Raw genomic sequence first — 25802 nt, forward strand, 5'->3', positions numbered from 1 at the left:
TTTTAAGATGATAACAGATTCAATACTGTTATAACAATGTAAAGCTGAGTTATTTGTTAGAAGAGGAGACAAGAGTTCAAATATTTGTGGAATTCTTCATAGCCATGTTCGTAAATCCAAAACCCACGTGTACGACTTTTTTTGCCCGCATAATATGTGCGCGCGCATTGCCTGCCCTTCTGATAATATAAAATGCCCTTGATATTGGAAATCATGCAGTAAATATTGTTTTTTACAGTGATCATCACCGTTCAACGTAAAAAATTATTCTGACCCCCAAATCATATTAAGGCACGCAACAACGAAATATCGCGAATCAAGTGTGCAGTTTTTGCAAACCGATCACAGTGGACAGTAAGGCAATAGTTACAGGCTAAGTAGCCTACTCATATCTCATTAGTGTACCTCCCTCAGTCGCCACCAGATGGATGCTGAAACTAGCCGTGGGAAAATAGCAAGGGAAGGGAGGGTACGAGGTACCCATGATGACCAAGGATGCGAGACACTCAGGTAATACTGGCTAAGCATACTTCCCACCTTCAATAGGGGGAGCATCGTCACGAAATGAGCCTTGGGCGACGTGAGGTAAGAGATTTGTCTCTCATATCCAAGTCGAAAGAAGACCATGAAAGCAGCAGTCAAGAGCTCTGAAAAGAGGTATCGTCCTGTGGATACTTCTGGCATTCTCATACTCTAAACGTTGTCTGGCCGGCGTTGAATGACGAGTCGGGATGGCAGGTGGACGGCGAGGACTTGTGGCCCCTCAAAACACTTTTCTCGAAAATATTGTTAGACGGTCTAACGGTAAGGATATACAAAACCAATTTTTGTCAGACAATGTGGAAGATGCCGATCATTTGAACACACATTGTCACCAGACCAATAGGGACACCTGCTCGACAGATGCTAAACCGCCTATTTAAATATACTACAGAATAATACCAAACAATGAGAGAATCAATATTTTCGAGAGAGTGCATTTCTTGAGTTGACTCGTGACGTTTATTTCCTACCTCACGGACATGTTTATCAAACAACTCGTGTAAACCTAGCTGTATGTGTCATAGTAAGCTATGCCACAATATATAACTCCCTCTACAGATTTACCACTGCATTTCCTGCTTGGTCCATATTAAAATTATAATGACTTCATATTATAGGCTACTACATTGGTTAAATTACAGCATAATGCCGTTTGGGGGCTTGTCAGACACTGAACATTGGACAGTATTTTGTGATGTTGACTACATTAAAGTGACCACTAGGACACATGTGGTTTTAGGTGGATAGATATATCTGTCAACACTGTCTTTTGGCTCCCTTGGCTTTAACCACATTTCTTTTCAACTTTTCAGTTTGGACATTATCACATAGACATACAGGTATAACCAATATTTTAAAGTGGTGTCATGTCCCTTCCATGATCCTTACCCACCACCCTGGACTTGTTTGTGTTTGACTCCCATTCCCTGTGTCTGAATTACATTTATCTTCTCTTATCATAGGCTTAACATTGTAGTTAAGAGCCTTTCATTTTGAAATTCTCCAACTCCAATAGCTTCCTTTTCCATTTAATATATTACTCTTTTGATATATAATGCAATTTTTAAACAAGCTGAGATCAACAATGCAAACCTTTACACTATATTCTATACATATTGAATGTCACAGAAAATAACCATTCTAGCCATCAAAGATGAATGTAATGTTGTGTAGCTTGCCATTATAATTTTGTATCTGTGGTAGTATCCGTTGCCAAGTATAGGAATTAACCCGTCTTGTGTTGTGTTTGTTAGTGATAAACACCCAGTTTCCCCACAACAGTATTACATATTATTAAGTCATGATGTTGGTCTTGTGAAGCATTATGCACTGTACAGTATTGACCCAAAGTCCCATTGACTGCAGTGGTGCCATGTTGGTCTTTGTTGTTTACTCTCTCCATCCCAGTTGAGTATAACTGTGTGAGATGTGACATTTACATCCATTGTATATGAACTGTGACAATAGTAATGGGTTTCGATGTCTAACACAATAGCTCAGGTGGAGATGAGTATGGCTCAGTGGATGAAAGATATCACATTAAACTATTTTATTTATTTTATTTAACCAGGCAGAATCATTAAGAACAACATTCTTATTCACAAAGATGGCCTGGCAAAATGCAGAAGCTTTTTGAGGAAGAGGGGAAGGGGGCTATGGAATTAAAAATCTACTATACTTTTGGTTTATACCTAAACTATATTGTAGGTACAAAATTAATTATCTATTACCCCTGTGGCCTTTATCCTTTTTAGGTATGTGAACCAAATATGGACAACACATCTAGCAACCTAGTTAATTTAATAATATAATTTAGTTGCAGAGGGATCTAGTGAAACCTACTACTTGTTACGTAAACCAGATTATTTATGATTATTAATAAATACCATAAAATGCCTTTAAATCATTTAAATATCTAATTATTCTGAGTTAATAGCCTCCTTTTAAATTGGGACAACTTAAACCATGTTTATATCGTGTGATGATTCAGCATTTCTTGTTTAGTTTTTTCACTTTACAAACTCTAAGAATGTCTAAGAATGTTTCTTTATGAATGAGTGCAGTTCTGCAGTAGCCAATAGTATCCAAAATATCCATGTTCTCACCAATGTTTGATAAGCACAAAACACTAATCCTTTCTCCACTCAATAGCTCTATTGTCTTTTTTTGTTACACTTTCGTCATAGCGCATACATGCTGTATCTCAAACTCACATTTATCTTGACTGATGGTAGCACTCAGTTTGGTCCTCCTAAACACCTGTTTAGCAAGATGTCATATGCTCGGTTTAAAGAATTCATACTGGCCTACGTGTAAAACACACTATATGTTACATAGTACAGTTGTAGCAATATTTTAATGATTTGTGTGAATATACTTTGTGTCTGTTCATTTCTGAACAGTTATTAACTTTCTTTCCCTCTTGGGCAGATACAAACTTTGTTCTTGGTAATGCCCAGATTGTGGACTGGCCCATTGTGTACAGCAACGATGGCTTCTGTAAGCTGTCTGGATACCATCGTGCCGAGGTTATGCAGAAGAGTAGCACCTGCAGGTACCTCAGAGCTGCAGTCTAAATAGATTCAGCTAAATTCATAACATTGCTTTTCACCAACTGTTATGGGTCAAGGATATGAACCTCTCAAAGGTGCAAAAACTTGTAAATATATTTTTCAATACACATTTGGGAAACATTTAACTAATTTTATCACAAATAAATGTGATATATTTGTAATAATATAGTAATATGCAAAGAAATGTGACATATTTGCCATCTCATTCAAATGCACATTAGCTCATGTTCAAAAGTCAACTAATCTAGAAGTGTCCAAGAAAATCTTCACATACGGTTCTGTAGCAGAAGCAATTCCACCAAGCCTTTCTGCTCCCATGTGGAACGTTACATTTTGTACAGCGCACATTGAAAGTGACATTTGTTTATACAGTAATTCTGTCCAGTGTTTTTTGGAAAGAAGGCCTTTGTTGTTGAGGAGAAGAACAAATGTATCTTAAAGCCTCAAACTAAATGTATTTTTAACCCTGTCTCTATTCAGTTTCATGTATGGGGAGCTCACAGACAAAGACACCAGTGGGAAGGTGCGACAGACCTTCGAGAATTATGAGATGAACTCCTTTGAAATTCTAATGTATAAGAAGAATCGTAAGTATTTCTTTGGAATTCACTAACTGGATGAAGGTTGATATCCTGTACTAGTGATTACCAAATTACATATATTGATGTGAAGTAGAATGGGTGTGCATTAAGTATTTGTGTGTTACAGGTATGCCTGTGTGGTTTTTTGTCAAGATCGCTCCAATAAGGAACGAGCAAGATAAAGTGGTTTTGTTCCTGTGCACCTTTAGTGACATCACTGCGTTTAAGCAGCCCATTGAAGATGACTCCTCCAAAGGTTTGTTGAGATGAGTTTGCAGCTTAAAAGGAAATGCTCTGGAAATGAGAGTAAACAATTCCCTGTGTAAGACGTTGTCCAAGTATTTATGTGCTATTGCAGTTGTCAGAACATTTTTTGTGGTTATAGTAAACCATACATTTTGTTGACGGACATTTATAAGGATGCTTCCTATTTGGTGTGTTTTTCATATTCAGGGTGGGGTAAATTTGCTCGCCTGACACGAGCGCTGACGAGCAGCAGAGGAGTGCTGCAGCAGCTGGCGCCAACGGTCCACAAGGGCGAGAATGTCCACAAGCACTCTCGACTGGCTGAGGTAAGGTGTTGGCCCTCGATCGAATGACGAGCACTCTGCTTAGAATAAAGAATGTCTGCTAGCCCGCTCACTGGAGGAGGTAGTCTCAAAAACCAGGACACATCTGTTCCAGTCGAATGAAGTGTGTGTTGTCGAGCTAGTAGTATACTCATTTCTTGCCTTGAACAAAAATGTAAAGTATCCCTTCATTATCTCCAAGCATCAGTGAAACCTTATACATCTGGGTAACTGCAACTGTAGACATTGATTCAGATGTCTACTATGCGCCTGTAAATGTGTAAAAGTTGTACACTGAAACTAAAATCCTTACATATCTATGCTTCTGGTAAGAGTAGTCTCATCTAAAAAGTGGTGGAAATTTCCTTTTGACTGAAAATAAAGCATGTTTGATTGTGCATGTTTGAGTGTGCACAGGGAAAGTGTGTTACTTATTATTTCCTGAAAGAGAATTGGACAGTAGGTTTAGAGGCTCTGATAGCTCGGCTCTCTGTTTACCAAAGCAACGGTGAGCTGTGTTTGCTGGATTATCTGACACAAAATGTCTACCTTTTGTTTATTTGCTAATTAGTAGGGAAACAGGGAATCTATTTTCAGACCTGTGGGCAATTTGAGAAGAGAGGTTATCACATTCGTATGTGAGATGAAGGGATCTCAGACACTTTACAATTCTCACACGAGTGTTGGCTCTGAGCCAGTTACTCTATCTGGTTGTTGTGGGCTGGGGGGGAGTATAAATCTTTTTTCTAGAGTTAACCAACCAGATTGGCATGTCATGCCAAAGCCCTTGTTGCTCAAATAAAGTTTACTATTTGTGTGCAATGTCTGGGGGAACATGTACCTGCTGCTCCTCTCACACAAACTGTCACATAATAGATGGAAAATTACTCTCACACTGGCAGCAGTGCACATCAATTTATCTAACAAACAGCCTAGCGGTTATTAGTGGTGAAGACTTTGTTTGCTCTAACCTAAGAGTAAACACACTGGCTAACTGGTTTGTGACATCTCAATAAATTGCCCCCCTGCAGGTACTACAGCTGGGCTCAGACATCCTTCCTCAGTACAAGCAGGAAACCCCCAAAACCCCTCCCCACATCATCCTCCACTACTGCCTCTTCAAGACCACATGGGACTGGGTCATCCTCATCCTCACCTTCTACACCGCCATCATGGTGCCCTACAATGTGTCTTTCAAGACCAAGCAGAACAATGTTACGTGGCTGGTGGTGGACAGCATCGTGGACGTCATCTTTCTCGTTGACATTGTGCTCAATTTCCATACAACGTTCGTGGGGCCGGCGGGAGAAGTCATCTCTGACCCAAAGCTGATCCGAATGAACTATGTCAAAACGTGGTTCGTAATCGACTTGCTCTCCTGCCTGCCTTATGACGTCATCAATGCCTTTGAGAATGTTGATGAGGTAAGATCTCCTTGCTTTATTTTCTTTAGTGGGTCTACCCCAGTCAAAGACACTAGTCAAATTAGATACATGAAAGCACAAGGGACTTGACACTGATTCTTCATCACAAACTAAGTGCTTGACTTAAGTCTTGGGTCTACACATTTTGCATTACAATAAGGTAGGATAGAAGACTATAAGATGTACTATGTTATTCATCCTTGGACAAGCACAGATGTGAATCAATATTCAGTACAATGGATGACTTATTGGACAGATTATTCAACAGGTTTTGAATGATTTTGCCATCTACAATATACATTATATATATAGTATATAGCACGTCAGTACTTTGTATACCGGTTAATGCATTTGTTATGTATCAAACACGTGTGAAATGCAGCAGAAGGAACATTAGCTACTGCAGAAAATCTCTTCAGTTCAAGCTCAGCCAGCCGTTATACCAACCCCTCATCATGTCATTGGAAATGTGTCTCCTTTGCGTTTGGCTGCTGAAGCAAGCCGCTGTTCAGCAGTTAGTGAGCTTGTGCGGTAATCTCTATTTTTCAGCTCTCCTCGTCTGTCAGTTTAGCGCAAGGGATACTTCATCTGGGATGGTTATGAAATGCAAAGCGAGAGAGTTGGTCTGAATCTGCAAGTCGGGATTCCTCATGCCTGGGATTCAGTCTTCCTCAGAGGAAGGGACTGTGTGACATGCTTTTAGGCTACTTGAATAATGAGACTGAGTGCTCTGCTCCACTACAGAGGTCGTCATGCAGCATACTCTACAGTATGTCTCGCTATGTAAATGTGGCATCTTTGTTATGCATTAAAATGCATCACATTAGGTGTGTGCTTATTTGTCATTGTGTCTCATGAATTTTGAAGACAATGGCCACTGTGCACTCATCAGAATCTCGATGTGGTCACCAAGCATTATAAAAAGCTGTGGGCCTGTGGTGTTCTATCCAAATTACGCATAAACTAGACACTGTGAATTTGGAATCTGCATATTGTGTTTCAAACAAAAACCACAAGCTAGTACAATAGTCTTGGTACAAATATGTTCTCTATAGTGGATAAAAAAGTAATCCCCTAACAGTTGATTACTGTGGAAAAGTGCGATGACAGAGTGGGGCTGCCAAATTCCAAAATACTGTGAAGGCTTGTAGGTTAAAGGAAACCCCCTCAAATAGTTTGTTACATGATAAATACGCCGTGAGTGTACATATACATATTCGGAGTGAATATGAATAATAACAGCATACAGATATTATTTGAGGTATAAAAAAAATCCTACAGTAGGTTCTTTTTGCAAGCCTCTTAGTGACATTGTACGGCTGTAAGTGATTCTGCAAGGGGCTTTTTGAAGATTGTCCAGATTATTTTGAACCTCACTGGAGTGTAAATCAATAGATATGGTAAGTGATACTATCAAAGACCCACACACAAACACAGTAAGCATATAAAGAAAGCTTTTGCACTGGTAAGGTAAGCAAATTAAGGTCAATGCAAATTGTAAGGAATAATCAAATCTGTAGAAGGTTAACTGTATTGTTAACTCGTGTCATTTCCGAAAGAAAACAAAAGCAAGCTCAGAAGCCTCTCCAGATCTGTTGTTGTTTGTCTGATGATGTCCCCGGGCCTGAGGAAAAGGGTGTGTCAAGAAAAAGATTATAGCACCCCCACAGGGAGCTCCCACAAAGCCTGTGGGTGCTGTGCCTTGGCCGAATTTGTCAACACAATTTAACTACCCTATCAAGGCAGTGCCATGAATGAAAGCTTACTGTAGATTGTTGTATATTCCCTTTTTTCCTTCTTTTTTCCCCTTCCTTCCTTCGCTCTTCCTGATTTCAACACAGTTTGTCTAAGATTACATCATTCCATGGAGCCAAAATAGGGAACTTGTTCTCTTGTTTTTTTGGCCCTTTATATTTGCCAACTGGTGAGAAAAATACACATCCATTATGGATGTGTCACAACTGGAGTGAACACTCAAAAAGCAAAGTGAGAAAAATGCAGTAGTTGATGTATGAACTTAAAAAGAGAAGAGTCATCCCACACAGATGCTAGCAAGAATACTAAATTCACACAGCATTCTGTCATGTGTCTACCTCTGGTAAATGTAAATGAGCTTTGGGGGGAAGCAACATGAATATTGAAACTCTTTCTCTCTGAGTGTTCCACACACGCAATGGTAAATGTTTTATAGATCCTTTATTTGTCTAGCGGTTGATTCTGCAATGGAGGGACACGTTTAGTAATGTGGCCGTGATTGTGTCTTTGAAGAAAATGGCATTTCAGACAATAGAAGGCTAACAAGGAGTTTTGAATGTCATACGTTTGTATTTTTTCTTTGTGCTATGCAATTCTGCAAAATAGTATTTTCTGTATTGAATTTGCATAAATAAAGACACGACAACTGACAGAGGAGACTAAATTCGTACAAACATCGTCCCTGTCGTATGCCTGTTTGTGTATCCCTATATCCATGCCTCGAAACTGTCCAAGGAGGCTATAGTGGTATAATAGTGCCCATGTCTATGATGCAGATGGTGATTATACATCATAGTTGATTTGGTGTGCACATTTGCAATGTGCATGCAGTTTTAACATAAACACATTAATTTATGTAAGAAAATGCACTGATATATACTGAAAGTATCCACTTTATATTGCCATCCTGTTAGCTGGCCAGCATTTCATCCATAAAGAAACCTCTTTAACCCTTGTGTTATCTTCGTGTTATGTTGCGACAACTTTACCTCATTTTACAATAAATTGAAGCATTTTCTTTTAACCGTCGGTCTGTCTCACACCCCCCACAGAGCGAAGGTTAAAAGAAAATGCTTTTTATTAGTTTTTGCATTGGGTAAAGTTATTGCAGCACAACGATGGGTCATTTGTGCTGCCTTCGGGTCATTGTGACCCGAAGGCAGCACAAAGGTTAAAAAGCAACTGATGTTATGCTAGAAGTCAACACTGCTAACCTGGGCATATTGGTTGTAAACGTGAACTTGCTTGTAAATAGCAAAACAAAATGTCCCTGTTTTCCTTACTACGAACTCCGGTGCATTAAGCACTTAGTTTCATTTAATTGCAAAAGCAAAAGCCTTTGTTAATCACATTAGTCCATTAAAGAAACACTTTTCATTTTAGTTATCATACAGCCTCTTACTTCTGGTGCACATTAGTCCAAGCCCTTTGTGAATCATATAGCCTAGTGTAAGGCTAAGATTTCGCATGGCTGAAAAAGATACATTGCGAAAATGGCGGTATTTTATTTTTGTGACATGTCAAACATGTCTAATGTTTGACATGTCTAACCCACATCAAACAACGTCAATGGAACTACACTCCATTGGATTCTAAAAAGGACACCTGCAATATATGAACTTTGCAGAGTGTCTGGTTCTGGAGATAATCGTGGGAAACCTGCTGCCCTAAAATCCCATTCAAAAAATTGGCAGACAGAGATTCTTGGCACTATTAAGATATGGTGCCTTCTCCTAACATATTCAGATTGAAAGCTTTCATGTTTCACCGTGTTATAATGCAAGAGGAGTTACACAATATTGTTTCTTAGTTCTGTAGCTTTCTATTGATTATTCAGGGTAAAAATAATAATACACATGAATGGAAACATCAGTCTTATTCATTCAGTGGAAAACCAGAGTTATAATCGTATGTAGTACATAATCGTATTTAAATAGGTTAGGTAGGCTGTTGGCTAATGGCTTTGTGTTTGTGTGAAAGTACAAACTCAACAGCCTCTCATCTCAGTCCGCTATCCCTGACCTACCCTGAACCTTCTTTCTCCATCTCTCTCAGGGTATCAGCAGTCTCTTCAGCTCCCTCAAAGTGGTCCGACTACTGCGGCTGGGCCGTGTGGCTCGCAAGCTGGACCACTACATCGAGTACGGGGCCGCTGTCCTGGTCCTGCTGGTTTGCGTGTTCGGCCTGGCGGCCCACTGGCTGGCCTGCATCTGGTACAGCATCGGAGACTACGAGGTCATCGACGAGGACACCAACAGCGTGCGGGTGGACAGCTGGCTCTACCAGTTGGGGGAGTCTGCGGGGACGCCGTATCGCTTCAACGCCACCGGCTTGGGGAGATGGGAGGGCGGGCCCAGCAAGGACTCGGTGTACATAACGTCCCTTTACTTCACAATGACCAGCTTGACGAGTATCGGTTTTGGGAACATCGCTCCTACCACAGATGGAGAGAAGATCTTCGCTGTGGCGATGATGATGATTGGATGTGAGTTGACTGGTGTTTCACTGTATGATTGATGAGCCCCTTTTCATCAAAACGCAGAATGAACTGAATCCAAGCACATATGTATTTACTGATAAGTGGTTTTAAACAAGGAACATTTTTTGTGTACTGCAGCAGTATATTGTAAACAGTTTTTCAAGTACTTGTTACTACTAATGTCTCATATTACAGCTGTGCCTTGCCTTGGCCTGACTAATACCATGAGTAGAATGTTGATAGTTAACAGTGTGAAAAGTAATTACACACTCAAATCAGAGCAAGTTAAATGAAACACGTTTGGAATTATAATTATATAATTATGAATATGACAATCACTATAGTTTAGTATAATTGTGTTTTGCTGCCAGCTGAGGACTTGTTATGTATAAGCACTCATTTATTTTGGAGCTGGCTACTTAAAATTTTTTATGTAAAAAGGACTCCTCTTTCTACTGGAGTTGGGTCGACAGTTTTTTCAGTTTTGTCTTTGGACACTTTTTCTAGAATCCTATTTTGGATTTATAATCTAAATCGCATTATCAATTGCAACCAAGCCTGAAAGTTAGAAAAGTTGGGATTGCTTTATACAGAGACATGTTCTGGTCAGATGGTCTACATACTCAAGAGCAAGAGTTAGCCCGGGCGTTTAGAATACCTGTTTGTAATTCGAGGCTGACATTTTGACAGTTTGTGAGTGCGAGCATGACAGCACAGATTTAGCTTCCCACACTCTTTCAGCATCTCATGTCACAATGACATGACATAGCAGTGGGGAATATTTTCAGTAAGGTTAACATTCCCCGAATGCTTTGCTAGCCAACACCAGAAGTGTATGTCATGGTTGCAACACCACCAGACCACTGAAAACACTGTACAACTGACAGCAACCTCTAAAACATGAAGCAAATGGTTGCCAGACGATTTCACCTGCCGTTTCGGTGACGAAAAAGAGAACAAGGTACCGGTATACTCGGTCACGCTGCATCGGGTGCACCTCTTTTTGAGGAAGTGCTCCAACGCATATTACATCACAGATGCTGGCTCGGTTCTTTGCTGGCCTTGCAGGAGCGAGGAGGAGTACAGACGGCATGTTAAAGCTTGTTCAGGGCAGTGCCACTCCGCAGGGAGAGAAAGTGGCACTGCCCAGGGGGTGATGGTGATGCGGGTTGTCAGAGGAAGGGAGAGTGATGGGTTGGAGGGAGGGATGGTGGGGTCAGGCTGCTGCCACAGCCATGAGACAATCTGCCAATGTCAGCCTGAAAGCTGGACAAAAGCTTAGTCATGCAATATGCTATCAGAAGTGACACCCACCTGCCTTGTGTGAGTGTGTGTGCACAACACTTGTCTGCTTCAGTTGCAGTCTTCCTGTGTTGCTTTCTGCTTGGTTTTTCTCTAATATACTGAAGTGTATGTCAGAAATGTTTAATGGACTAGCAGTTTACTTCCTTCTCTGTGAGTGTGTGTGTGTCAGGGTATCACTTGCACAGAGGTACTCACGTGTGCAATTGGGACAATGCTACACTGAGTCTGAGTCTCTGCGTATCATCCTCAAAACAACAGTGGCAAACATACTTGCAGGTCAGTGTGCCCTGGTGTGTACTGGGTTTGAGCCAGAGATATGACATGCTACCTTCTCTGACGCTGTGGCCAGGTTTTTCCTGGCTGTCGTTGTAGACTTGTCTCTGTGCAGTCAGCCATGTCACATCCTTGTATGTCTTAGCATGACCATGGCAGCCAGATGGGGAAAAAAAAAACTCCCCTGAAGCTTGTTAACCATTTATATATTAATACATCTTGTCTCTTTGCATCAGCTGAGAGACGGTGGTCATCTTCATTATAGTTTTATTCAGCAGAAAGTTGATTGAGAGAGACATTTTCAATTCCACAGGTGGGTGGATGGTGATTAACATCATGGTTTGACATGTTTAACTGTTGCATGATAGTAGTCAATGCTAACAGATGGATTGGAGATTAAGATGCTGTGTCGCAGCTAACTTTTAAAATATGTTTACTGGGCTCTTTCAAGACCCAAATCCTAAACTGGGGTTGTTGCATAGAATCTCACCTTAATGTAAATGACATAAACATAATTCATTTTAATTCTAACTTCCATAGGAACAGTGGCTCTTTAAATCCGCTGTTGCTTTTGAAGTAGGCCAAAGAGATCCAAGCTATTTTTTGAATGCAGGAATTTTGCACCTAGCCTATTTACAGCAAAGGAAAAAAGTTATGGACAATATTACAATGGCAATGATAAATTGCTTTTTCCCCCCAACTGGCCTACCCGTGTCATTCAGCTGCAATGTTTTATCCAAAATGTTTTGTAGAGCTGTAATAAAAAAAATAGAAGAATTGCTATGCTGTATCTTGGCCAGGTCGCAGTTGCAAATGAGAACTTGTTCTCAACTAGCTTACCTGGCTAAATAAAGGTGAAATAAAAAATAAAAATAGGCATGACAACTTAAAATGAACTGTCAGGATTTTTGGTGGCTACAGCAGACAAGTCAAGCCTTCTCAGAATGGTCTAGAAAGTTCTCTCGGGCTTAGTAGTCAACAGTATCTAATAGCATACTCCTTTCATGACTGATTGCACACTCAGCTGGAGCCTTCTCATCCCCAGTAACCCCCACCGGGAGAAAACACAACTCAGACCAAACTAGGGACTAGATCGAACTTGAGAGCTGAAAAGTGGTTGACTCATTATGTGACAAACCTTTGAATGGCTTCATGTTGTCCTTGAAGCAGACGTTTGTTGTCATCTATTTCCTAAAGTCCTTATAGTCCTTAGTCCTGATTGTGAGGCTTGACAGGGTTCAAATGAGGTCTTCAATTAGCAGCAGATGGGGATGAGGAGGTGAATTAAAAACTAATTCTTAAATCTAATCAGCGGAACATTGCAGGTGTGAAAATGTCAAGATAAATGGAACCACTTGGTGACTGTGTGGGATTCATGAGAAACAGGTGTGAACCATTAGCTTATCTTCAAAGAACCTCTTGACATGGTAGTCTTGTAAATAAGATACTTTTGACATTTAAGTAGAAGCGTACGCAATTGGCATATATGAATTATTTTGGAGAATGACATGCTGAGGTTATTTTAGCTCAGTCTTGTGGAACAATGTCACTTCAGAATAGTTTGAGAATTGTTCCACTTGTTTTCCTAACCCGTTACTCATCTATTACACCAATTACTACTATACTATTGAGTCAGTTTAGCTAGTGTTGCTCAGTCATGCTTCAAATGAAGAACAGAGAGAAATTGTTCTGTGGAACACAAGGTACAAACTATGAACCTCATGTCACAAAATCAAACCAGCAACACTTTGGCGTCATGAACTGCTGGAACAAAGTGTTCAGGACACAAAAACAAAATGATAGACAGAGCTGCTGACCCACACACACAGGCTGAGAGCTAGCTTACCTGCAGCAAGCCCAGCTTGCAGAATTAAAGTGTCACCAAAAAGAGACGTTGGGCTTGATTGCAAGAGCCAATATTGATAGCTTCCCCTAAGGCCTTGTTGAGACTGGAGATAGAGTGAGAGTCCCTAGGGCTCCTATAATTACACTCTTGGGATGACTGTGCAAGCCAGTATGAGAAAAGCCTAGACATGATCTAAGTGGTTTTGTCAGTTAACACAGGTTTTATTATGTGCTTTAGACTTTCAGCATTGTTTTTCCTGTCCTTGGGTTTCAAGGCCACATGGGGAAATTATTATTTATTATGTATTAACTACATTTTGGAAATATTTGTTGTATTATGACTATATCCTCTGCAGCATTCATAAACTTAGCATGTCAGGTGCCAGGTCAAGAATGCTTCAATTGTGAAAAATGAAAAATTTCCTGTGGAAAGCACCTTGTCTGCTAAATAGGAACATAGTTTCACTGCCTCAATTCAGTTTCAGCCAAAGAAAGTTTCCAATATACCAAGAAAGACAAATACAAAAGTCCAATTGGCTATATTCGGATGAAATGTAAACTGTTTATTTGCACAAAACATTTCTTCTGGCAACAGCAATTTTACCCCAGAACCAATCATGCAAGTCCCAAAGCAATTGACATGCTTATGGCATAGTTCAATAGAAGATTAGATATTATTGAACAGTAATCAAAATGTCCATTTACACTACATTATGTTATCTGCCGGCATTGAAAAACAAAAATCAAGTGACAAACTAATTATGTGTGCAAAATATACAGTTGTGTCTAATAAAAATTCTTCAAAACCAAAACTCAATTTATTTTTCCCCTAATCTGACAGTAATTTATTATATTATTATATATATTATATTATATATTATATACAGGTATTTTTAACCAAGGGGTTGTGTTTGGCAGCAGCATACCTTGTTTGGTTAGGCCTCTGCTCATTGTACTTGATTGTTTATTTGGCATTTGAAAAACTTCTTCCTACTATGTGACAAATTGGGTATGACAATAGACCTTGGGGACAATGGTCATCAGGACATCAAGCCGACAATTTTGCATACTTAACAATCCTCAAGCTGGGCAGATGGAATGCACCTTGAATAGATCAGCTACTTTGGATGAGATGGTGCTCTCTGGTACATGGCTGTCATCGCTAGTGAGCTGGAAAAATGACACAGCTGTTAGTCATGAACGCACCCCTCTCATTGTGTTTGTGACAGGCCCTCTACCCTGGCTGTTTACCTGTTGTGTTTGCAGCCTCAATGGAAGATCCATTACATCAACACTGTCACATCATCTTCCCTGAATAACCTTTAGGAAGGTTGCTCTCGGTTGCTAGTTGTGATTATGATGGTTACAATCAACAGGAATTAGGGGTTATCCCTCCTAAACCAGTCAAGTACTACATTTCTGTCAAGAAAAGGACTGTGGTTTATCAAAGAATTTTTTTGGGGAAGTATTGGAACTAATGGTTGACAGGGCTTCTATTGATTTCTGTGACCCCTGTTGGTACACTTAGAGGGGAAAAGGGTGACACTTTCTCAGGGAAAGTGCTGACTCTGAGATGAATTGCGAGAGGCTGTGGTATTGATTGGCCTGGCTGTGATTTTGAGAGTGAGCGATGGCTGATGGCTGAGCAGCAGTCAATGGGGTGTAAGGGCACCGGCGATACTTTTTTACAGACCATCTAGCAAAGTCCATTATAACCACAGGAAAGACCACGTATCGGGGCTTTTGAGATTTTAACAATGAGGCTGGAGTCCTCAGTAGTGACACATGTAAAATCTTGTTCTCATGGTTGTCTGTGACTGACTAACAAAACGTTCAATTATTGTATGATGAAACCAGTATGACATATGATGCACACTGAACTTGCTTGATAGAGTACATTTTATATGAATCTATTTAGCAGATGCTTTAATCCTAAGCGACATACCAAAAACGACTTTTGTTGGAAGGGGTGTTGAAGGCCTATTTTATATCTCAATGAAGGTCTTATTACCATTCAAAAGAAATGTCGGGCCACTTTCTGAGTTATCATGGCTACTTATTGTCCTCTCTCTTTTTCCAGCACTCTTGTATGCCACTATTTTTGGTAACGTCACCACCATCTTCCAGCAGATGTACGCCAACACCAACCGCTATCACGAGATGCTCAACAGTGTGCGTGACTTCCTTAAACTCTACCAGGTGCCCAAGGGCCTCAGTGAACGAGTCATGGACTACATAGTCTCCACTTGGTCCATGTCCAGAGGCATTGATACTGATAAGGTACATTGCGTTGCTTTTTTGTTCCATACTTATAGACAATCTTAGTAGCAGGGGTATGATGATTTGATGCTACCTCAGACCCTTGATGAATACCAGTCATTTACATTTTATTGATGTAACAGACACTTTTAGCCAAAGCAATGTACATGTATTGCAGCGCAGATCAAGCATCAGAAGTGCATAGTTCTACAGTATTTAGGTTGTTAGAGTCAAGGAACAGTCTGTATTAACTAGCCACATCAAAAAGTAACCACATCTCTACGATTTACTATGTAAATCAGTTGTGACCTTTGATTTTCCAGGTGCTGCAAATCTGTCCCAAGGACATGCGAGCGGATATTTGCGTCCACCTCAACAGAAAGGTATTTAAAGAGCACCCGGCCTTCCGGCTGGCCAGCGATGGGTGCCTCAGGGCTCTGGCCATGGAGTTCCAGACGATCCACAGCGCCCCAGGAGACCTGATTTACCATGCTGGTGAAAGTGTAGACAGCCTTTGCTTCGTGGTTTCTGGGTCTTTGGAGGTCATCCAAGATGACGAGGTGGTGGCCATTTTAGGTGAGATACATTTATGGCATGACATGTCAGCATGCACAGATAAAATTATTTCAGTGACATTTTATTTGAAAGGGGTATGCTATACATAAGCCTACTATACATAAAGCTTTTTTGGCAATTGAAAAGTGACAAATTAACTTACTGTTCCACAGACGGAACCAATATTAAATATAGCTCCAAGCAGCGATGCGGGTTCCTCTGCAAGATGGGAAAATATTATAAAAATTTATATTGTCGAAGATCAAGAGTTGGACAGCGAGAGCAAAATTAATTTATGTTTGACCAACAACAGTCTGAATGGAGATTCAAACTCAAGAGCATGAGGTTGCAAGTCAGCCTCTGCTACACATCAACTGTTGAGTTTATGAATGGCCATATTGTTTTGTACATTTCCTATATAAACAGGACAGCGGGATGACTGGGTTGCTGCTGTAAATAATAGCTTGCTCGTAGTGCTTTGAAAAGGGGAAGGAAATTTGGAAGGAAATTTCAAATCATGCCTAGCATCAGTGGCGATGTGTCATGGCTTAGGTTACTGAAATTAATTTGCGCAGCAGTATGTATACAACTTCCAAGTACTCTTAAGTGTTACCATTCGTTATCATAGTTAGTGGGAAGTGTACACAATATATACATCACAAGAGTGTTTCCAAGAGCGTTTCTGGGGCTGCTTCACTGATTTTGCTTACCTGAGTCTAACCCTTTAAGTGGGTTTATACATCAACATTGTGTTAGCTTGACACCAAATGCAGAAATTACATGGATTTTCTAAGGAAGGGACATGAGTCTAGCCACATGCATTAGAAGAAAGAAATATGACAATATGTTGACGACGAATGCTCCAGGCCCCTCATTAAGCAAACTATTTTTAGACATTAAGTCTTTCATATACTCGCATGCTATTTACAGAATCCTGGCAATATCTGCGAGTCCCTGAGGGCATTCATTTGAAGTTATAAACTATTTTAGGAATGAAAGCTGAAAATGGTGAGAGAAAGGCACTGGAGCAAGTCTCATACATATGTATACAGTACTCACCTTAATTGGAAGAACCTAGATCATTTGTGAGGGCATCATATTATCCCAGCATCACTCTTTTTGAAAAATTATATTATGTGATGGAGAACACTTGGTCTCAATTACTTTATTTATAACAAAGATAACATTCAGCCAATAACCTTTAAATAGGTCATTATGTTTATAAATTGCTAGTACAGTTTTTTCTGATTGCTTAAGCACAATTTTGAAAACAGGGCTCACTTTGTCAACACATAATTCAGACAACCAGGCACACAGGTTGCAGAAAACCTCCATTCTTTTGCAAAATGAATCACTCTGTTCAAAACTATACAATCGTGTAGAAAAACCCAATTCAGTCACCGTATGCCACACACATGGTTCATAAAATTTTACTCTGTTTGAACCAGTTACACACTGTTGTGCTTAATTTTTACAGTACTTATTATTTTCTAATAATATAACCTGCTTGATTTTGTTACAGAGATAATGTTACAATAGAGGTGTAGATATGTTTACATTTACATATTTAGCAGACGCTCTTATGCGACTTACAGTAAGAACAGGGACATTCCCCCCAAGGCAAGTAGGGTGAAGTGCCTTGCCCAAGTACACAATGTAATTTGGCACGGCCGGGAATCGATCTGGCAACCTTCAGATTACTAGTCCGATTCCCTAACCGCTCAGCCATCTGACTCCCACGCTCTCACATGTTGACCAAACACAACACACAAGAACAGTACTGCACACTGATGAAAATATGTACTATACTCTCCACATTGTCTACGTAAAGGTGGCATTTTGTGCAGAAGATCAGAACATATTTCTAATATCTGAAGGCTTGATTGGTTTTCCGTATAAAGGTAAGCACTGTTTTAGGTCACCGTGACAAAATGCTCATAGAAAATTGGATAATGGGTTTACTATGCCCAAAAGCAACTTTTTGTTTGCTTATCAGATTGTTGATAATTTTGTCTTTCTACATTTTCAAGGGAAGAGGGCTTCTATTAAGGGTCTCGACCTGTAGATGCCACTTCTTTTCCTCCACGACGGGCAAATATTTGGATTGCACTCTAGCAAGAGCAATGACAGGGCGGATATACCACATTGAGGATAATCCTCAGGCAGGCTGATATTCACTTCCCATGGGGGTTAGTTGTCATTAAAGCAATTTGTCTTTTGTAAAATTGGCCAGATGTTGCTGAAGGGCTTCCACACATTGTTCACATCAGTATCAAATCATCCCCAGCTCAGGACCAAGTTTCTCAAATGAGGTCCACTAGACTCTTGGTTTTTAAGGCTTACTTCAAAACCTTTTTTTGCTTTACTTTGCCAATTGGTGTGTTCTGTCACAGCTCTGTCAGAGGCTGTACTGTGTCATAAAATATCACCAGCCATACTGTGCTGTAACTCCAAACCTTGAGCTAAGCCTTCACATGCATTTCATTAGCCAATCCTCAGCTGAAAGGAGCTACATTTAATTTGTAAATTGAGATGAATATTAAACGCTGTGACTTGTAGTGTTATCTCTAATCCTTTTGGAGGCCAATTCCAAAAAAAGCTTTGCAAAGGTGTTTTTGTTTCTTTTTCTAAAAAAATAATTGAAGGAGTTGACCTATGACATTATTGAGTGCAGTTAGTGTTAACTAATTGTGACTTTCCATCCTAATCTTCATGCATTTGTTTTCTTAAACAAACTGGTCAATCTGAAAGTGTAACACTGTTCCACCAGTATCTGAAGACTATTACAATTCCAAGTGTTTAATAAAAGTCCATTAGAAAGGGCCCCGTCAATCAAAGGAGAAAGCTCAATAGAAGGCTTCAAGTATTGTGTAGGGGTTTAAATATTGGCCAAACAACAAAAACGAATTCCCCTATGGTTTTAAAGAAGATAGGAAACTGAACAGTGTATTAACATGAACCAAATTATGTAAATACCAATGGAATTAGTTATTTGATGGGTTAAATCAGAGCAAGAATGGTCAAGTAAATATCATAATAATAACATTGCAAATGAATGAAATCTATTACAAGGCAAACATGTTACAAAATGAAGGCTTTACATCTTACCTACACTACCATGAGTATTGTAAATAAGAGAGAAAAAGCAAGATGTGAGAAAGGAGAAGAACAAGCCAGAGTTAAGGAGAAGGTCTCCGGAAATCAAGAATCCACAGAACAATGCTTCACAATTCCCTTTATACACAAGAACAACCAATCAGACCACATCGTATCAACATATGACTAGTAATGCAACAGTAAGTTACACAATGAGGCGTGAGACCCATCAAAAAGAGACTCCGTCCAACAACTCCAGATTTTTTGCATACAAGAGGTAGGGGTAGGGGGACACCCAGCCATACAATTGCATGTTCAATTTCAAAGAATCTTGAATCTTTAACAGTGTATTTCAATTGGACCTCTTAATTTTCTTGGATTTACTACAGAAAAAAACATACCAAGATCATTATTTATTATATATTTTCTAGGATATAAATATCAGACTGCAATGCACTTAGGGTAATAAAAAAGTTTTCATGCTGTTGCTGTATTTCTCTTATCCCTAAATATACGCCACACCGCATTCTCTATTATGGAACGTGTGACCTTGACCAGTTATCTTCACACCAATCGTGATTGGCTGCATGAAGGAGTGTCACGGGGCCTAAGAGATTTATATCACTATAGAGGAACGCAAATTGTTCTCTGAACCTTATTAACCCTTTTCTCCATCTCTCTTCCTTTCTTTGCTTATAATTGAACCTGCACAGGAAAAGGGGATGTGTTTGGGGATATATTCTGGAAAGAGGTGACCCTTGCCCAGGCATGTGCCAACGTGAGGGCGTTGACCTACTGTGACCTGCACATCATCAAACGCGATGCCCTGCAGAAAGTGCTGGAGTTCTACACAGCCTTCTCAAACCACTTCTCTCGCAACCTGCTGCTAACCTATAACCTGAGGAAGAGGGTAAGCACCTCCAGTTTACCTCAACGTTTCCTTTTCTTTCAAGTAAGTTCTCCAACCTGATAGGTAGACAGATTAAATATGGTTTTCCATATTGTGTGGTGTGGAACCCAGAGTGAGTTTGAGGGTAAGGAGGTTTCTGGGATGTATGGTCATTTATTTTGATAGGCCGTTTTAATGAAGGAAATTGAGCATACTCTGTTTCTATTCTGTCTGACAAAAATGCATCTATTATAGTTGATATATCAATTGAAACCTCTAAATGAAGATGTCCTTGAAGTCAGCAAAATTGGTGAAGTTAAATTGAAAACCCACTGTACAGATTTTTATATTTCTTTATAAATTGTTTGACATGTATTTTCTTTGTCAGCATTAAGTAGAGATTGAATGTTTAAGGGAGCTGCTGCTGCACAAAATAGTATTTTTTCATCAAGAGGAGCTTCAGCGTCGTTAAAGTACTTAACTTTCATCAGAATGACTAAATACCCTTACAACCAAGTTGGCAAAGATGATGACTCATTTTAATAGCACATTTGATAAGAAATAATTCTGTCTTGAAATTCACAATTAGCCATGGAGCATGAACCGTAGGTCCTCACTAAGGTTTCATTAAGTTTACTGCTTCGTCTAGCACAGAAAAGCCCACAGCGCTTAAGCCTCTTTACTTTCACACAGGCACTGATCCCCTCTACTTGTTTGCTTAGGTAAACACTGGGTTGATTTGGTTAATGCTGAAACCTGCTGTGAGGTATGGCGTTTCACAAATGCCTCAGGCAGGGTTCAACATAAAAAAAAATTGCGACTGGCCCCACGGGCTACCAGTGGGTTTGAAACTTACTGGCCCCAAGGCCATTTTTACTGGCCCCCCCTCCCAAAAGTTGTAATTTATCATTGTTACAACAATACCAAAGACTTATAAGTTATGTTATTCTGTTAACGTGTTTTACCATTTATTAAACACATCCTGGATATAAAAAGAACAAAAATGAAATCACATTTATAGTGATAAAAAATAATAAGGTAATAGTCAGCAAAACAATTGACTTCTAACCTCAAAAATGACGTGCTCTCTTCCCTGCTGACAGCCATCTCTGCACTACTGTCTGGCTGAAACTGAAACCTCTGGTCCCTCAATGCTAATTTATAAAAGCTTCCATTGCATTTCATCAGTATTGTAGCGACCCGCACAGACAGAGGTGTGTGGCATGTTGGGCTGTTGAGTTTTGTGGCCATGGTTCAGTGTTCGCGGGGTCTAACATGCCGATCAACCTGCTATCTGCCAATCATAGGAATGCACAGAATGTTCAGTTGCAGGGCATCCTGGTGGTTGGTGGAGGGACATGGGAGGGGGGTTGGGCTGAAGGGATGGGGCATTGTTAGGACCAGGTTTAACCTTTTTAGCTCTCTCTTATGCCTGGGTTTCAAGAGAGCTGGTTGCGTTTGTTCTTTGTGTCCTAATACGAGTACGAGTCTGTTAGTTGATTTTGCGTAGGCTACGGCCAAACAGTAGCCTTTGTTACCTTGAATAAACGATTTCTATTCTGTAACGTCGTTGCATGCCTGTTGCTTCCAGACCAAGGCTGGTCATTACATTGGTGTCAGAAGTAAAAACGTAGGGAAAGTTAGTCAGCTAGCTAGCTGACTTATGTGGCTAGCTGCCGTGGCCGAACAGGAGTTGATTATGCATCGAGGGACTCCGAAGGTGAAAGTGGAGGACGATTACGGCCAAGGAGGTGCGTGTGCATGGACGTCGGAGGATATGGCTGAGAAGATCGCCGGGGCGCCGGAAATCAGATGCCGCTTGAGGGAAGACGTTAGGACGATGGCGGCTGAGGCGGGCATGGGGACTTCTTCAACTGTGCTTCGCGCGGATTCTGGTGGGCGGACCGAAGTGGTGACGTCGACGTTTCGGCGGGACGAGGAATCTGGGGCTCGGATGGTAAACAAATATGGCGGCGCCCAGTCCCCGCTATCTTCCGTGCCTGTTAAGACCCCAAAGTATTCCGGTAAAGCGGATTGGGAAGCTTTTCATGCTCAGTTTGAACTGTTGGCTCATTTTCGGGGGTGGTCAGATGAAGATAGGGCACTGCAGTTGGCTCTATGCCTGACGGATGATGCTCTGTCCTGTTTGCTACTGCTTAGCCCCGAGGACAGACATGACTATGGCGCTTTAGTTGGAGCCCTGAGAAGGCGCTATGGACAGTGTGTACAGCCTGGGCTGCTGTGCTCCGAACTGAGTGGTAGACGCAGGCAGCCTGGAGAGTCTCTGCGGGTGCTGGCTAATGACATTGAGAGCCTCTCTCGTCGGGCATATGCTCACATGCCCCCATCCGTGCAGAACGAGCTGGCACGCGACCAGTTCATACAGGCGCTCTCTCCTACGGAGCTGCGCATACAGACCCAGCTGGCTCATCCTGAGTCACTGCAGGTAGCCTTGGAGATGGCTTTGGAGAGGGAACTGGTGGGGGCTGGGGCTTCAGCTGGGGCTGTGATGGGGTTGCAGGAGGACGGACCCTCTGTGCGGGCTGGTGGTCAGAGCAGCCCAGAGCCGGAAAAGCCTGCATGGGTAGCTGAGATGACAGAGCTGATTCGGGCTGTGTCACTACAGGCGGCGCAAAACACACGCCCGGGTCCCAGGGTCTGCTGGGGTTGTGGCCAGCCAGGTCACCTGCGGCGGGATTGCCCCATGTCCTCCAGAGCTCCGGGAAACGGCTCGGGGTCCGCATAAACTGGGTGGTGCGGACCCCTGGCTTCCTTTCCCGACCACCATCATCTTCGGGAAAGGCTCTCCGGGGAAGCGAGGCTTCACTTTCCCCAGAAGCAGATGAGGGCGAGCGGATGGAGCCTGTTGTTGTGGTGGGCCGGACCTGTGTTGGGGACTTTTGTCATGTCCCTGTCACGGTGGAGGGGGTGCCCTGCTCTGCCTTGGTGGACACTGTGTCTACGGTTACCCTGGTGAGGCCAGACATTGTGCCAGGTTGGACTCAGTTTGAGCCCACAACTGTACAACTCCGCACAGTCACAGGTGAGCTGGCACCCATGAAAGGGAAGGGAATGATGACTCTGACAGTAGGGGGCAAGTCTGTGCGGGTGGCGCCTGTGCAGGACCCTTGTATCCTGGGATTGGACTTTCTTAGCATTCCCCGACAGCAGTGTCTAGTTTACCTGGATGACATCCTGGCCCATGGCAGCTCTTTCCAGTCAGCCCTGGGGGCGCTACGGTGTGTGCTGAAGCGGGTGGCTGGCGCAGGTCTGAAGCTCCACCCTGAGAAGTGCCACTTCATGAGGAGGGAGGTGTGCTTCTTGGGCGATCAAGTGGGGAAGGAGGGGATCAGCACCATGGAAGACAAGGTGGGGGCTATCCGAGACTGGCCCATCCCCACCGACCAGCGACAGCTGAAGAGGTTCTTGGGCCTGGCTTCTTACTACAGGAGGTTTGTACGGGGCTTCTCAAGCATCGCTGCTCCCCTGAACCGCCTGCTTCCGAAGGACAAGGCCTTCACTTGGACAATGGAGTGTGATAAGGCCTTCAACGCCCGCACATATGATAGACGACACAGTGCATCTTAGCTCCATAAAAAAAGTTGCTTCCGTTTGAACTCATAGCTCTACTTTGCTCTCATCTTCACTTTTGTCTCGCGCCGGTTCTTAAAAAATGTATCGAGATTAGAGAATTACAATTTGACAACCACTCGTCACTCACTCAACTCTTGATTTGCCAAATGTGCGCCGCACGAGCTGCAAAAATATTTATGCATTTAGCAGATAGCAAAACATATGAAGGATGTTAACTTTTACGATGCGCAAAAACATTTTTCAATCAATAATTTGCAGTGGCCCGATCGGGCCAGTGAGTTGCTATTTAACTGTCCCGACGTAACTTTTTACTGGCCCCGGGCCATTGCTTATGTCGAACCCTGCCTCAGGTCTGCAGACAAGTTGACAAGGGCCGCGTTTCCCAGATTCGATTGTTCTTAAGGACTTAAGAAGGCTCTTAAGAAGGGTTCGGCTAAGAAGGACCGCTAAGATAGGGGTGTTTGCCAGATGCGTTCTTAACTGCCTTTTTAAGATCTCGCCAAAGAAGCCTCTTATTAAGCTCTTAGTGGGAGCTGTCCACCGCCGTGGTGTTGAAACTAAATCAATCAATGCCAGGAAAATCGATCACCCACCACTTAATCGGCGCATGAATCACACACAACACTGTGCAAGGCCGTAATCATAATACATATTGGGGGGACACATCCCCCCAATATTCAAATCTGGTCAAAATGTCCCCCCCAATATATTGATATAAAAATATATATGTGCTACGCTACGACAGGCAACCACGCACGCTGTCCAAAATTATCATAAAAATGTAATTCTAACCCCCAATGTTGACTCCATGGCTACGGCCTTGAGCCCTATACATGATAGTTGATATGGGTTGTGTGATGGTGGTAGTGGGTTTATTGTTGGGAGTAGGGTGGTGCTGATATCCGTGCTTGGTGACTGGTGGTGACGGCGTAGAGGCTGATAGACATCAAAAGAGATTGACAAGCTCCTCTCTGGTCTGGACACCAGCTTGGTGGAGTGCTGCTCGGGATTCGCGGGGGGCGAGGTTGGGGGCTTCATCTTCCGATGATTCCCCATCTTCATCCTCAGGAGGCCGCTCATCTGCTCCAACGCGCACTGCTTTGTTGTGCAGCATGGCTGTGACAACAATCACGCGGCAACATTTTACAGGTGACAAGCGCAGCCCCCCCGACGAACGATGGATACTGAGGACAAAATTGCAGCGGGTTGCCCTCCGGATGTGTGGTGACACTGGCGTGACGAGGCGTTGGATCTCCATACAGCCCGTTCCGAGAGCACAATCAATGGGGAGAAGTGCTGACGCACACAGGCATTTATATAAACTATCTGGCTTCGCACACGGTTACGCTGTTGATTAGCAGCGAGAATATGCTGTATTGTAGCCATGGTGTCTCACTCGCGTGAACTTCAGCAACACCTTATATTTATAGACTGAGGTGGAGCCTCGATCTCTTGATGAGGTTCCAGCCGAGTTCAATTACACCTGTCAGTTTCCCTGATATCTGTGAAATACCACAGGGTTGTTGATGTTTTTATATCTATCATGCAGATGCCGAATGTTTGTGAAACGTAATGAGTGATAGTAATGATGATTCATTTTATTTCTGTAGATACAGGAACACATGGGCAATTATTTATTTTTATATCGTTATTTTTCTTCTTATGCTATAATTGTTCTTGTTCTGCAGCCGTGGGCGCACATTTATCATCGCGCATGGTTTTAGTATTCCTTTGAGTGTCAGATATAACTTTCCTTGACGCGGCTGCAGTGAGTGTTTGGTTGCTAAGAAGGCTGTTAAGAGTGGGTCAGGCTGATCTTACATTTCCTTCTTAGTGAAAGATCTTTTTAAGCTAAGAACGACTCTGGGAAACACGTCCTTCTTTCACAGCGCTCTTAAGAGCTAAATAATAATGATAAAAGGGAGTTAGGTGGCTGAGTGGTTATGGAATCGGGCTAGTAACCTGAAGGTCGCCAGTTCGATTCCCAGCCACACCAAAAATGACGTTGTGTCCTTGGGCAAGGCACTTCACCCTACTTGCCTCGGGGGGAATGTCCCTGTAC

The 25802-nt window shown here is 41.9% G+C and overlaps 1 protein-coding gene across 2 annotated transcripts in view; it reads left to right on the forward strand.

The window, feature by feature from the left end:
* Positions 1 to 230: 230 nt before the first annotated feature.
* kcnh1b (potassium voltage-gated channel, subfamily H (eag-related), member 1b) overlaps positions 231 to 25802 on the forward strand; it is a 40033-nt gene continuing 14461 nt past the window's right edge. Inside the window, exons 1-10 of one of the 2 annotated variants that reach the window (XM_084685279.1) lie at positions 231 to 804; positions 2974 to 3097; positions 3597 to 3703; positions 3825 to 3953; positions 4151 to 4269; positions 5298 to 5690; positions 9501 to 9930; positions 15428 to 15627; positions 15930 to 16182; positions 19971 to 20167. In XM_084685279.1, coding sequence (XP_084541405.1) covers positions 732 to 804; positions 2974 to 3097; positions 3597 to 3703; positions 3825 to 3953; positions 4151 to 4269; positions 5298 to 5690; positions 9501 to 9930; positions 15428 to 15627; positions 15930 to 16182; positions 19971 to 20167 — 2025 coding nt within the window. In that variant the 5' untranslated portion in view covers positions 231 to 731. The remainder of the gene's footprint in view (positions 805 to 2973; positions 3098 to 3596; positions 3704 to 3824; positions 3954 to 4150; positions 4270 to 5297; positions 5691 to 9500; positions 9931 to 15427; positions 15628 to 15929; positions 16183 to 19970; positions 20168 to 25802) is intronic. The other variant, XM_084685280.1, reaches the window with a different exon arrangement.

The sequence above is a fragment of the Hypomesus nipponensis genome, chromosome 21 (assembly GCF_054491055.1).
Source record: "Hypomesus nipponensis isolate SF chromosome 21, ASM5449105v1, whole genome shotgun sequence".
Taxonomy (NCBI): domain Eukaryota; kingdom Metazoa; phylum Chordata; class Actinopteri; order Osmeriformes; family Osmeridae; genus Hypomesus; species Hypomesus nipponensis.